Source organism: Rousettus aegyptiacus, unplaced genomic scaffold (genome assembly GCF_014176215.1).
Source record: "Rousettus aegyptiacus isolate mRouAeg1 unplaced genomic scaffold, mRouAeg1.p scaffold_m13_p_1, whole genome shotgun sequence".
Taxonomy (NCBI): domain Eukaryota; kingdom Metazoa; phylum Chordata; class Mammalia; order Chiroptera; family Pteropodidae; genus Rousettus; species Rousettus aegyptiacus.
The window spans coordinates 164,158,307-164,173,571 of NW_023416284.1; the positions used below are offsets into that span (position 1 = coordinate 164,158,307).

General features: G+C 38.8%; 1 protein-coding gene across 12 annotated transcripts in view; it reads right to left on the reverse strand.

Annotated features, from left to right (window-relative positions):
* MAP7 (microtubule associated protein 7) overlaps positions 1-15,265 on the reverse strand; it is a 151,979-nt gene that overhangs the window by 9,804 nt on the left and 126,910 nt on the right. For 7 of the 12 annotated variants that reach the window (XM_016165847.2, XM_036221972.1, XM_036221973.1 and 4 more), the window contains 9 exons: positions 13,670-13,797; positions 9,111-9,226; positions 8,492-8,775; positions 6,307-6,535; positions 5,031-5,202; positions 4,687-4,791; positions 4,240-4,290; positions 4,078-4,135; positions 1,207-1,309 (listed from right to left, as the gene is read on the reverse strand). In XM_016165847.2, the coding sequence (XP_016021333.2) occupies positions 1,207-1,309; positions 4,078-4,135; positions 4,240-4,290; positions 4,687-4,791; positions 5,031-5,202; positions 6,307-6,535; positions 8,492-8,775; positions 9,111-9,226; positions 13,670-13,797 (1,246 nt within the window). Of the gene's footprint in view, positions 1-1,206; positions 1,310-4,077; positions 4,136-4,239; positions 4,291-4,686; positions 4,792-5,030; positions 5,203-6,306; positions 6,536-8,491; positions 8,776-9,110; positions 9,227-13,669; positions 13,822-15,265 lie in introns of all 12 variants that reach the window. The other 5 variants (XM_036221968.1, XM_036221964.1, XM_036221963.1 and 2 more) reach the window with 1 other exon arrangement.

Below are 15,265 nucleotides of genomic sequence, written 5' to 3' on the forward strand. Positions count from 1 at the left end.
TACTTGGTGATTTACCACTGAAGATAGTCAGCTAATGTACAAGCTAATTTTATTGATCAGAAAGAATTATCAGTGGCTTAATAAGTCTTTTCCTCATCATAATAATGGGGTTTGCTCTGCGGTACTTATTATTTCTTTCTAAAAGTCAAGGAACATCATAAATTATAGCAGCTGGGACTTTATTTAAAAATCAAACTGTTAACTAAAAGAATAAAATATCAATTTATAAATTAGGTAATTATGACAATGGATTTATTCAACATAATTGAAAGCTTATTAAGATCTTTCTTAGGGAAATTATTCTCTTTGGTATTACAGTGGGCAAAAAAATGAAAAAAAAAAGCCACTGTCTCAGAAAGATGTCAATAGATATTTTATGACTTATGGACATCTTAGGTGTTCATCTTAGGATAACTTATCTTTTCATTGCTCCCAATCATGTTATAAAATATTGCATAGTGTGTTTTTATATTAAGAAAAAAATTAATTTGAGGACCTTCAATTCTCTGATGGTAGCAAAGGTTCTAGCTTTAGAGACTGGAAAACTCATAAAGTAATTAAGTAAATTCTGAAAATTAAAAAGAAAAAGTCACAGCTGAAATTTTTGAGCATTTTTACAAATATTTTTATAAGGTCTCTATAACCAGATTTTTAGGGACAACTATAATTATTCTTATTTTTCATTTTTGTGAGTGCTCTTATGATGCTATCGATATAAATGCAAGGAAAGGGAAAGGTGATTTTTCTTCAACTCATTCTCCTTTCTTGACTATTGTTAGCAACTGTTTCATTCTTCAATAAGACGACCTACTACTACTAGTATATCATAAGAAATATTGGTATCTAAATTACTTTTACTGTGAAATAAATCTGTGGCCCACTAAATATTATGGCAACAATATAGTTGTTACATACCATTAAAGGGTGTGAATATGGTCGAGATCACATTAAATATATACAGAAAAAGTAAATTATTCCTTGTAATTTTCTTTAATAGTTACGCAAAAACCTTGCCAACATATTTAGACTCAAGAAAAAAGAATTACTAGCACTACCAAAAATTAATGAACCTAAATAAAAATAAATCTTAATGTTAAAACTTTGAAATTCCATCAGGCTCAGAAAATTCTGGTGTGATTGGTGGGGTAAAAGAGAAATATCTGCTTTAATGTGTGTCAGGAAAAAGGGCCCGATTGTTTAACTCACCTCTCCACAGTCACTTTTGATTGGTGTGAGGTAACCTCATGTGGTCTGGCTGCTGGTTCTCCATTTTCTGGAGAGTTCATCATACATGAAAGTGCAGACACCGCTGGACATAGCAAAGAAGATGGAACAAAGGATTATTACTCCTCTATTGCCAAACCCAAACCCCTGGAGCTAGAATGCCTGATTTATGCCCTGACTCTACTACTTACCAGATGCATGACCTTGAGGAACTGATAAGCTTCCTGTACCTCTCAGTTTCCTCATAATATTACCTATCTTATCGGCTACTGCGAGAATCGAACGTATTAACACATGCAAAGTACTTAGAATAGTGTACCTAGCTCATTGTAAGGGGTGAAAAACCATGTTATAATTTTTGCTTGTGCTAAGCTGACTCTCGACAAAAAGTATGTAATACTGAGAGCAAAGCAACTGATGCAGATAGCATCTGCTGAACATCTGAGGCTGAATGTCTTTTCTGAAGGATTTGGAACAAATCACCAAGAAATACCTTAAGAGATAAAAAATTATTTTTTCAAAACTCAGTTTTGTTCTAGTAACACTTAGAATGTTAGGGATTTCATGAATTGTACCTAACTGTGCCACTTGTTATTCAATGCTCAATGTAAGAAGAGTTCCGCTTAAGCCAACAAATTTGATGACTGACTCTAAAGTTTGGGACAGGATTACTAGGTCTTGTAAACTTTCATATAGGTCAGAGTTGCAGGGAAATTTGTGGCAATTTATGGGTTTTAGTTTAATGTGAGAGAATAACTGAAATAATTCCAAGGAAGTGTTATTTCACAGCCTGGCACAAATTTGAAAAAACTGCCAGAGGTACAAAGTGTCTGATAACTGAAGCAAAGAAGTGATTGATAACTTTAAAACTGCCCCAATTTGCAATGCTGGTAATAGGCAGCCTCTGAGAAGAATTCCGATAGGTTTGTAAACTCACTTGCCTATCTCCTACTTGTCTGCCTGCCTGCCTACCTGCCTACCTGCGTGCCTGCCCTGGAATTCCCTTTGGAGTCCTGGTAACACCATTCAGCCCTCAACCAGGTGTGGGACTGGGAGAGGAGAAATACCTGTTAGTCAGATAATCTTCAAGCCTCTTTTTAGTGGAATTAACACAAACCAATTGTTTATTATGAGTACTGAAAACCATAGGTATGACAATTAACAGGTTTCACCTTCTCTTTTGCCTTTGTTCACTCTTGCATTGAGATACAAAGAATACTGAAATAAGTGATAGGACAAGAGTGAGGAGGGAAAAGATACACAAACGAATGACAACAAGGAGCCTGGCCATGCATACACTCCGGCATCAGCCCTTCAAATACTCCTGGGCTGGTTGGTACAACTGAAATGCTCATTCTGACTACTCACTGGGTGCTATGCCTACGTATAACCGACCTAGTACAACATTCTTGGAGAGAAGCTGCTAAAAATGCAACAGGGTTAATATGCAACCACTAGGGCTACTCTCCAAACACACACAATTAAGACATCTTTAACAGAGCATGACAACGCTGGTATAAGGGAATCACCACGTAGAGAAACTAGAATAGTCTCTATTGAAATAAAACCGAATTCCAAAATACAAATATTTTACATTTTTAAACTCCTAGAGCTTGTAGAGAATGACCTCTCATAGAGAGCATTTCATCTGATGTTTACCTCAGTCTTTAAAAAACACAACAAAAACAAACAAACAAACAAACAAAAAACAAACAGGTATTTCTTGTCCTTTCTTTTCATTGCAAATGAGGTAAGAGGATTACTTGCCAACTACCTGTATGTACAATCATGAAAACCATGTGAGATCAAGGAAGGAGTAGAATTAGAAGCCAGTGACGGGGACGCCAGCTGTGCAAGCTGGGCCTGTCACTCAATCTCTGTAGAGACCTTGCCTGTCTTGGTCACACTGAATCCTAGCACCAACAACAGGGCCTGGCACATGAAAGGTCTCTGAGGTGTTGACTCCAAGATAGAGCACCTCCTACCTCATGAGGATGCAGTGGAAAATTAAACAAGAAAATGTATTTAGGATGTCCCTGATACAAAAAGGGCATTTAATAAATATTAACTGAACCTGAGTATGAAAACACTAAGGTTAATGTTATTTTTTACTTAAACTAAATCTGTTTTAAAACAACCAAGATATTAATCATCTATGTCCAAAGTCTATAGCATATTAACAACTTTCTAATGAAATCTCAATAGATTTTTAATTTTAATTCCATTCTGATGTCAGAAATAATAGAAATATACAAGTTGCCAAAATGTATAAATTTAAATGAAATTTAATTTTATAATATATAGGCTCACACACCCACACCCACAGATATATACAAATATATATATACACACATACAGATACATGTAAGATGTAAAATGATTTTAAGATAGTAAGCATTCCATTAGAACATAAATAAATGTGAAACAAATCTGCCAAATATGTTAGAGTTTTACATAAGGGGAAAATTTGCAGACTAGCTCAGTGGCCCCCAATCTTTTTGGCACCCCAGATAGTGTTCCTATGAGAATCTATTGTTTGATGATCTGAGGTGGAGCTGAGGCGGTGATGCTAGCGCTGGGGAGCGGCTGCAAGTACAGATGAAGCTTCACTCACTGGCCTGTTGCTTACCTCCTGCTGCGTGGCCCGGTTCTTAACAGGCCTCAACCAGTACTGGTCCGAGGCCTTGGGGATTGGGGACACCTGGACTAGATGACACACACCTAAGCTTCTTTGAGTTAATGACGTCTTTCTTTTTTTTTTTTTTTTAAATTAATCAGTGAATATCCTGATCTCTAGAAAGTCAATTCAAAAATTCTACATTTGAATTGATTTGAATTCTTTGAAATAAATACCTGTTCCTTCAGTGAGAGTCCCCTTGGCTATATCACCATTTCTCTGATCAACAGTTTTCTACCAAAGAAAAAATGAAAATGACTTTTTAATGTTAAAGTTACAGGTGAAGTAAAGAAAAATAAAGCCATTAAGAGAAGTTAAATAGGGCCCCATCTCAATACCTTATCTGTAGCTTCTGTTCTCCTGGTTCTTTTCATAATCTCCTCAAGTCTCTATAAGAAAGGAAGAATTGAACAAACAGACTATTTAAAGAAGCTAGCATGGCACATTGCACTTACTAAGCAAATATCAGGTCATTAAAACACGTCTGTTATTTGGGGCAAATATAATAAGCACTGTTTTGTCTTAATTGGGGTTGTTCCAAAAAGTAAGAACTGCCTTAAATCACACAAGCTGGAAGTAACTGTTTTTGGTGAAGGCCGAAATAAAAATAGTGATTTCTTTGGAGGAGATTATTAACACTGAGAACTACTTTAGTTTATCTGGAATGGGCAGAACACGTTTGTTTTCTGATGGCAATGAGCTAGTCTCTTGGTCTCTAGGAGGCCTCAAGTCTAGATGAATTAGAACAGCTAAGTGTCGCAGGCTTCTGCGTCAGATGCTACTACCTTCTTTCTCTCCAGGCGCTCCTGCTCTTCTCTCTGGAAATGCTTCTCCCGTTCCTGCCGGACCCTCTCTGCTTCTTGACGAACACGAGCTTCTTCTTCTTCTTTCTGAAAACAAGAAGTCGGCATCTGCTTCCTGCACACTGGCTGGCTTGGCCTGCTGCCCCCATGTCTAGGGATGCCCAGAGGCAGAGGCAAAAGGGCAGATGGAGAACGTGCAGAAAATGAGACTAAGAGTAATTCTAACAATTCGCTGCCAGTTTTCCTCTGCGGGTCGCAGATCCCACCTACTCAGCCAAGCGAGCGGCTGCACGCCGCTGCTTCCGCCGCGAGCCCAGGTGCGCTACCTGTTTCCGGAGGCGCTCCATCTCCTCCCGCTCGCGCCGCGCCTGCTCCTCCGCCTGGCACCGCAGCTGCTCCTCCCTCTCTCTGGCTTGCTCGGCTTCCAGCCGGCGGGATTCTTCCTCCCGGCGAGTTCTCTCTACGGCCACCTTTTGAGCCAATTCTTCTATCTTTTGTCTGGAAAAAAGACAAAATCGAAAGATAATGAGGGGAGTTCCTTGGAGAGAGGCTCCAGTTGGTGGTCATGGCCAACCAGGGTGGTTCGTTCAGGAGTCTGGTGGAAAAGTCTCCACTGGACACATTCAACGTCGTTCAGGGACAAAACGTGGAGCCCTTTATTCTTCTCACTCTTCTTCCCAGTCTCATGTTGCCTTGTGGTGAACAGAAGCAAAATGTAACCAGTAATATTCGGCGGAGAGCTTGTTTTCAAAAAGGAGCTGCAATTTAACTATCTTTAAAGGCAGAGATTTGTTTAATCCGATAACGTGACTATTCAGTAATGAATTTGAAGCCCTCTCCCACCTCTAAGAAAATTTTTGTAAATAAAGGTTATAAGTGTCTGTCACAGGAGCAGAAGAGAATGGCCCATATAAGCTCCCCTTTGGGGCCGAGCTCCACAACCGCCACGCAGCCCGCGGCTGCCGCCCTTCACAAGGTGCGGCTCTGCTTATTTGAAGAACAATCATATTTACATCAGCCTTATTAGCCCCAGAAGGAGACTTAGCAAACTGTCTGGCAGACAATCGTGGGGGCACTTAACCCATCTACCCTCTGAGAGGACTTCCATTTAGAACGAGAAAACACAAATTTACTATTCAGCTTTAAATGATAATTAAAAAGATAACGAGGAAACAATGAGATTAAGAGATATGTTAAGTAAAAAAATCAGATGGTACAACTGTACCTCTATTGTGGTTATAATTATGTATATATATGTGTGTGTGTGTATATTTAGGCGTGTATATACACCTGCACACTATTCAGAGACTGGAAAGAATTATCTAAAATGTATAGAATTATTGAAAACTGGTAAGATTATGGATAATTTTTTTATCCTTCAAACCTTTCTCCATTAATGTCATTGTATTGTAATTATAATAAGAAAATGTGATTAAAAAAAAAATCACTCAGGGGTCAGAGGAACACCAGGTAAGAGGAATTCTGAAACAATGAGTCCTTTCGGCTTCCTCTATGCTAGCACCTCTTCTCTCCCAGACTGAAGACTTAATCCAAGGTATCAAGGTATCGTGACCATATCACTTAGCAGTGTTACTCCTTTACCTTTCGAGCTCTTCCCTCTCCCTCTTCTCCTTTTCCTCCTTTTCTCTCTGCTCTCGGGCCAGCCGCCTCTTCTCGGCTAGCAGCCTTGTGGCCTCTTCCGGGTCGGTGGTGCCTGCAGAGGTCTTGGGAGAAGCGCTGGCGGTCACAGCGGATGATGGGGCTGGGGCCGGGACTGGAGTGGGGGATGGGACTGGAGCTGGGGTCGAGTCTGGGGCCGGGGCTGGAGCAGCTGTACAAACAGGTACAAGGAGAAAACCAACTGGAAACAAAATCCGAAGAACAAAACAAAAACTAGCATCCCCCACACCCCAGGCCTAGAATTCATCATTATAAAAGAAAAGGGAATGTTTATTACTGTGTGTTCTCACGGTTTCACTGTATTCTATCTGTAACCGAGCAACAGATAACAAAAAGCTGTATGTGTAAGTGAGACATCCAACAAAGCTGACGCTTCTCACCAAGCCTTACTTTAATACAAGCTAAATCAATTAACAACATATACTGAATGTGTACTGAGTACAGAGCCTCACATTAGGTTCTGTGTGAGTTATACGCTGAGCAAAAACAAGGTGAGATCTTCCATTTGCCTTTCATTACATTAAAAAAAAATTCCTTTTCTTTAGTGGCTATGCATTACCAGAGGACTAAACCCTTTCTAATACCATCCTCAGTGTCCATAACTCAGGCTGGGAAAATGACAATGAAGTCATCCTTTTTGCCTGTCCAGAGCTGTTTCCAGGTCTGAGATGGGAGGAGCCAAGAGCTTCCTGGGAGCCGGCACTGGTACTCCTCACACATCCCAGGTTTCCACTGTCGGTCCCGGTGCTGATGTGCAGATGGGAGCAGGAGTTCTCTGACCTTATTCAGATTCAGGAAAATGACTGAGAGAGCTGGTGCAGCAGGGAGCCCCACAGCAAGGTGACCTTCAGCATCTGACCATTCCAGACCCTCCTGTTAAGATTTATGTTTCTTCTGCTCCTGCAGTTTTCTTTATGCTCCAGATGCTCTTTGGCCTTTCTCTTCTCCCTCTTTCCAAGTGAACAAATGCCGGACTCCTTTATTTTCTAGCAACACTATCATTTATCTTGAGTCATCTATTCTTTCTTTGACCCTACCCTCTATATTCAAAAATGAACTCTTAAGGAGAAAACTTTTAAATAAAGTTAATTTTTAACAAAAAATATTGAATTGTTAGTTCCAGGTGATTTTAAACTTCTAAATAGCATCTGTTTAGCCTGGTAGAGATGTGATGCCCTGGCTCTTTAGGAAAAAATTCTGACCTTTCTCAAGCGCACAGGCTAAACCAGTGTCCTTACACTCCGACACATATAGGAATAGGGTAAGAACTGGCCACTCTATATTTTATCTGGCAATCCTTCATAGGAGTCAACTGATGAGCTCAGTATCCTTCAGAGTCCTTGGATCCACCACATATTCCGATTCAGTAGGTCTGCAGTAAGGCTGGGGTTCTGCAGTTTGAAACATCATAGGTGTGGTAGTTTGAAAATATCTGTATGAATTCTTTGAAAGCCCTTCCTTTAAATGGTGGAAACTACTCTTGTCCACTTGAGTTCAAGTTGAGCCTAGGGATTTGCTTCTGATGACTAAGAAGAATATGACAGAAATTGTGACTTCTATACGTGTGGCTTCTGAGACTGGGCATAAAAGATACTGTGGATTCCTCATGATTCTCTCTCCCAGATCACTCACTCTGGGGGAAGCCAGCAGAGCAAGAAGACAGATTGTGAGGACATCAAGCAACTCTATGGAGAGGTCCACATGTCATGAAACCAAGGCCACCTGCCAACAGCCATGTGCATAAGCCATCCGCCAACAGCCCAGGTAAACGGCTCCCCAATTCATAACTCAAGACCCTGTGTGATATAATAACTGTTTGCTGTTGTTTTAAGTAGCAAAGTTTCAGGATACTTTATAACATAGCAATAGATAATACAAGTGATTCTGATGCAGATGCTCTGAACACTGCGTTTGGTGAAATAAGTGGATTCAGAAATATAATCGAATTAATGTGCTGTGGCACCAACAATAAACTTTTAATGTCTGATTCTGATTTCTTTATACATGAGAAAACTATACTTATGATAAAGTCGCTAAGTAAAAGCAGCACTGGAGAAAAAGAGAGAGCAAGCAACCCACATTTTATCTTGCGCCAGTTGATTCTTACCAGGGGCGGCTTCTGGTTCAATGAGTGTCCCCTCTTCAACTGTGGCTTCTTCTACCTTCACTAACGGTGCTCTGCCCTTTAGTGAGGGCTCATTGGCGACTTTCTGAGGTTCCCTGTCAGGGCCTTTTCTCTCGGGTTCCACTCTAACTTCTCTCTTGACGGGGCGGATGTTGCCAGGCGACAGGGGCCGGACTTGAGCAGGGGCAGCTTTGACCAAACCGGAAGGCAAGGAAGGTGTCGGTCTGGGTGTGCCAGGCAAATGAGGAAAGGACTTGGATGGGAGCCTGGAACACAAACAACGTAAAGAGAAGGGCACATGTCAAAATAAGCTTGCCAGAATCTTCTTTCCCCGAGTCCCCTACCATGTAATTATCCCAGTACAACTATATGGAAAAGAAAGGAAAATATTCAGCTTTGTTTATTTGCCTTTTATGTGACAAAGGCAGACATATTCACTTTAGAGACTCATTCCAGTCCTTTTTTTCCTTTCCTTTAAGGCAAAATGTTATTCCCTAAGTCAAAGCCAAACCATGTGGGGAGAATAATTTCCTTTCAGAGGACAAAGGCTACTACTTCTTCAGCATGGAACAACCCAGCCAGCCTCTTATATTTCACTTACCAAAGTCGGGAAGAAGCAGGTGATCTGGCTTTGGGATTGGACGGAGACGCAGCCCTGCGGATGCTGGATGTGAGGTGGAAGGGTATGTTTTCTCTTTCCCTCTCTCTCTTATAGCCCTAAGTTCAGAGGAACACGATAATTAGATTTTCCACGCATTGGACAACCACATGGGACCTCTTGGCAGGTGTACAGGTTGGCAATTGTGCCTCTGGCAGATCATCCCTGGAGAGGAAGGCCCAGGGCTCTTTATGAGAGAGGCTGGGGTTAAGCAGTTTGGGTAGTTTTTCTTCCTTTTACTCAAAGCATTTTAATTTGGCTGCAGTCAGATCAAAGAGAGATCTGAATGGGAAAACAAGGAAGAGTGATTTGAAATGTGGAGGTTTGGGGAATGAATTTCATCATCTGTACTTGATAAGGCGAATATGAAGGAATGAACCTATATAAAAGTATATAATCCTCAGATAATCTTTTTTTTTTTTTTTTAATAGCGCTGTTGAACCAATTTTTCCTTTCCTAAAACTGGTCTCCCTTTAAATGACCTTATTTAAAGGGAGGGATAGGGATAGATTGGGGTAGGAATAGCAGGAGAGAAGCAGTTTGGAAAAATGCTGAATACTTGAGATAATACTCTCACATGCAGGTAGATGTTTTTACTCTCTCAGTTCTTTTTAATATCCTTTCATCGGTCGTGTACCCAATTGCCTATTTGGGTGCCACACATGAAAAGGTGCTCCTGATTCTCACCCTGTAAATAGCTAGGGGTCTGTACAATAATCTTTCTTGTTAGTATCTTCTCATGTCCACAGCCTGAACAATGTACAAGCAAAACAAAGAGTTCGATTTTACAATTAGAGTTAGATTTAGCATATGAATAACCCTCAAGAGAGACGACATAGGCGGATACTCCAAGGCAGTGCTATCCGACAGAAACTTTTACGATGATTAGAAAAATGTTCTAAAACTATCATGTCGAATATGGTAGCCATAAGCCACATTTGGCTGTTTGAATTTAGTTCTAATTAAATAAAAATTAAAAATTAAATTCAGCCTCACAAAACATTCCAAGTGCTCAATAGAAGCCATTTGAATTTAGACCTAAATTAAAATTAAAATTGAAAGGCAAATTAAGAGAACAATGGCATTTATAATAGCATCGAAAAGAATAAAATATGTAGGAATAAACTTAACTGAGGAGGTGGAAGACTTATACACTAAAAACAAGAAGAAACTGCAGGAAGAAATTAAGGAAGACACAAATAAAAGGGAAGACATCCTGTGTTCATAGGCTGAAAGACTTATTATTGTTAAGATGTCGACGCTACCCAAAGGGATCTACAGAGTCCATGAAACCCCTATCAATATCCAATGTTACTTTTTTGTAGAAATAGAAAAATCCATCTTAAGTTCATATGGAACCTCAAGGGATCCTGAACAGCCAAAACAATCTTGAAAAAGAACAAAGCTGGAGATCTTGCACTTCCTGATTTCAAAACATACTATAAAACTACAGTAATCAAAACAGTGTGGTACATCCCAATAAATTTAATTAACGAAAAAAAAAAAAAAAAAACCCTACCAACAGACAGTAGGGTACTAGCATAAAGACAGATATGGACCAATGGAATAGAGAACCCAGAAACAAATCTTTATGAGTATGTCAAAGGATACTTGACATGGGTGCCAAAACCACTCACCAGTGTCTTCAACAAATGATGCTGGGAAAAGTGGATATCCACATGCAAAAGAATGTAGCTGGACCCTTACCTTATGCCACATACAAAAATTAACTCATAATAAAGACCAAAATGTAAGATTTAAAACTACAAAAATTTCTAGAAGAAAACACAGGGGAAGCTTCATGATATTGGATTTGGTAATGATTTCTTGGATAACACCAAAAGCACAGGAAGCAAAAGCAAAAACAGACATATGGGACTATATCAAACTTAAAAATCCTATCTGAACAAAAAACACAATCAACAGAATAAGAAGGCAATCTATAGAATGGGAGAAAATATTTGCAAATCATGTATCTGATAAGGGATTAATATCCAGAATATATAAACAACTCCTACAACTCAAAAAAAATTAAAATTAAAAATTAAAAAAATAAAATACAATTAAAGATTAAGATTTAAAAATGGGCAAAGGATTTGAATAGATATTTCTCCAAAGGTAATATACAAATGGCCAACAAGCATATGAAAAGATGCTCGATGTCACTGGCAATTAGAGAAGCGCAAATCAAAACTGTAACCTAAACTCATTAGGATTGCTATTATTTAAAAAAACAAAAAACAAAAAACACCCACACAAAATAACAAATGTTGAAGATGTGGAAAAACTGGAATCCTTGTGCACTGTTGGTGGAAATGTAAGTAAAATAGTACAGTTGCTATAGAAACGAGCATGAAAGTTCCTCAAAAAATAAAAAATATAATTATTTAAGATCCCACAGTTCCACTTCTGGGTATATAGCCAAAAGAATAGAAGGCAAGATCTTGAAAAGATATCTGCACACACGTATTTATAGCAGCGTTATTTATAATAGGTAAGAGACAGAAGCAACTCAAATGCCCATGAGCAAATGAACAGATTAATAAAACGTGGTGTGTACATACCTACGTATGTGTGTGTGCACACGTGCATGTCCACACATATACCCATCCCCAGGAATATTACTAGCCTTGAAAAGAATGAAAATCCTATCACATGTTATGACATGAATGAAACTTGGGGACATTATACTAAGTGAAACAAGCCAGTGATAAAAAGACAAATACTGTATGATTCCATTTATATCGCATTTAGGTACCTAAAGTAGTCAAATTCATAGAAAGTAAAATGGTAGGTGCATAGGGGGCTGGAGGGAAAAGGATATGGGAAGTTGTTTAACAGATATAGTTTCAGTTTTTCAAGATTTAAAAAGTATCAAGATTGGTTGCACAACAATGTGAATATACTTAACACTACTGAACTGTACACTTACAAATGGTTAAGACTGTAAACTTTGTTTTTTACTACAATAAAAAATGTTTCTAATTAAAATCACTTTGTCTCACTAGCCACTTTTCAAGGGCTCAGAAGCTATACATGGCTAGTTGCTCAACTGAATATCAAAGCTCTCAAGTATATATAACTCATGGATCATTTTCTAGCAGTGAGTATTTGCCTAAAAATTTGGTTCTCAAGAGGTGAAAAGAAGGCCAATAGATCAAGTACAGTAACAGGAAGGCAATCCAAAAAAAAGAAAGAAAGAAAGAAAGAAGTAGAGGTTCTGGATCATGTGATGAAATCCCTCTCACTTCATTGGTTGGCCAAAGATAATCTCCATTCTTCCCACCTGGAGTGTTAATTTCTGTTTTTATCCACAGCAAGATAGTTTTCCTTTGGTAAATGTTTCCCCCCACCAATAACTATCCAAAGTTTGGGGCCAAGATGTTCTGCTGAACTATTGCTTTCTGTCCATAGCTGGGACCAATGTGCTAATGAAAGAAAACTCTCCAGACATCAAAGTTCCTTTCACTTTTGGCCTGAAGGGCTGGAGGTCTGACTCAGTCATGAATTAAATGCCTACTCCTAACAGCCTGAACGGCTTGAAAGAAAATTGCCTGTAGGCAGAGCCTTCAAATTCTCACAACACTGGAATTATACTTAAACATCTAAGCAAAATCCTTTTAAGTGTCCATCAGTTTTATAAATCTGAATTGCTGTTGGAACTCAAGATTTTAAAAAAATTGTTCCAGCCTTTCATTAAATGGGTCATGTTACTACCACAGGAGAGAGGGAGTGAGACCTTCTGGTTGACTGGTAAGTCCTTTGAGACTAAAGAACACTGTCCAAAGATCATAGACCAATGTCTACATCTTTGAACAGATCAAATAACACAGTTTAAAACAAAGGAGAATAAATATTCCTGGAGACATACAAGTTACATCGCTGCATTTATAGCATGGTGAAAATTAACATTAGCTCAGCTACTTTTCCAGTGATAAAAAGTACAAATTATATTCTTTACTTGAAATCTGAGTTTATAACATAGTGAATTAGTGAATAACTAATGTTTATAAAATACTCTGTCACTGTATTTTAAGATCTGGGCCTTGACAAGGATTAGCTGGCAAAAAAAAAAAAAAAAATCCTTATATTGCTTTTTAATGGACTAAATTTAAGAGTTCAGCCAGCTTCTGGATATGGTTGGAATAAAACGTAGAAGTCCCCTACCCCTTCAAAGATTTTCTACTTTCAGAAATAAAAGTATGCTGACCCTGCACCTATTTGTACAATGACACCATCGGGATAGTTTAGTCACTCATACACACTCAGACAAAGGACGGTTTTCACTTTCAAATTCAAATTTTTAGGGGGAGTAAAATCTCCATGAGGAGAGGAAGCATGGGGACACTACCGCCCAGCCAGCCAAATTCAGGACTGGTAGGATAGATGGGATGGTGAATGTCGCCACTTCCCAATCTTACACCCACACTGCACCTTGGGGTGCTGTCTACTCTGCACAGAAATAGCACAGACTCGCCCGGCCGCTCCCAACGGCTACTCACCGCTGTGCCATGAACAGTCCTCCTTCGCGCAGAGCCCTCAGGTGGAGTTACAAAGAATTTTGGTCGATCCATCGGATTTCTAGAGTGTGCAGCTTTGTAGGACATGATGTTGATGGGGCTGCAAGATGCTGAACGAGGACAAATGGGGATAACTAGGGTGCAGGTGATTGTTTTACACACAAGAGTGTCAGAAGAGCAGTTGAAGGAAAGCCAAAAGCAGGTTCAGGAAAAGGAGCAAAGCAGAGATAGAGAGAAAAGTAGGAAGAAGATGTTATTACCTAAAGGTGTCCAGAACCATCATACTCCAGCCCTATTAGTTTACGGTGTGTCCAAAAGAGAGGCGTGTTCAAATGAAAAATCTGGAATATATAAGCTCTTTTGTTCTTTAAATACCGATTAAAGATATAGATGTAATCCAATAATTATAGAAAGCAATGACCTTCTATTCCTATAGACTGATGGTTCTGGTAAAATGCTACATTAGTAGTAGATAATTTTTATATAAGGACTGTTTATAATCAGATTTTTCCTAATTAGCTGTAAGACGGAACAAAGGGCATAAAGACAGGAAGCGAGCAAACAGGCAAGCAACTATTTCGGGAATAAAGTTCAACAGCCAGTGAGAAAAAAGCAACTGAAGTTTTAAACAACCAAGTCTTACCAGATGTTAAGACTTGTTTCAAGGATAACTAATAATTTCCAGGAAAAAAAATTTCTGTGAATGCTTTATCCACTTAAAGGCGAATCAAATGCATGCTTCTGGGTTTTCCCCAAAGCCAAGGCATTTGATGGTTCATAACACGCAGCAGAACACATGGGTAAAAAGGGTGTCATCATTCAAAATGGTGAATAGAACATAAATATGTTAAAATTGCCAAAAATAAAGTTGAATCATGAATAGCTTTTATCATTTTATTCAAGGTGGAATATTTTTTGAAAAACCACAAAGTTTCTGACCATTCACTTTCAAAGAAATAAAGTCAGTCATCAAGCGATTCTGAGCAATAATGGGTTTAAAAACATTCATGTAACACTGCATAGGTATCTGAAGTGTGGTTACTATGGCTGCAAAGTTCATTTTCAGATCTGGTCCAGAAATCTCATTTTCCAGCAAAAGTAAGACACTTAAATGACTACTGATGAGAACTGTATGTATTTAGACCATGTCATAAAATGATTTTACCCAAGCCTAGCCATGGTAGCAACCCTTTAAAGAGACCATTATATCAGTTGAATGTAACAGTATTAATAAATTAAAAACTCAAAAGTCCACAAGACAAATTCATGACAACCTTAATTTCAGAATTAGAGTTAAAAAAATATGTTATCTTGGTTTAATTTGTAGATAGACAGTTGATCGGATTGCAAGTTTATTCGCGTGCTCTCATCAAATGCCTGGCAGTATCTTCCGGTTTTCACTGATCAGTTAAGGCAGTGAATAGATTGGAAACTTCATTCTCTTTTCCTATCATCTGAAAACAGACCTCTGTTTCTTCAGGATAAATCTAAACATTTTACATTCCCTCGGTTCTCCTTAAAAAAAAAATGTGTGTCATATCTGAGAGTTTACACAAATCTTTGCTTCAAACCTTAATG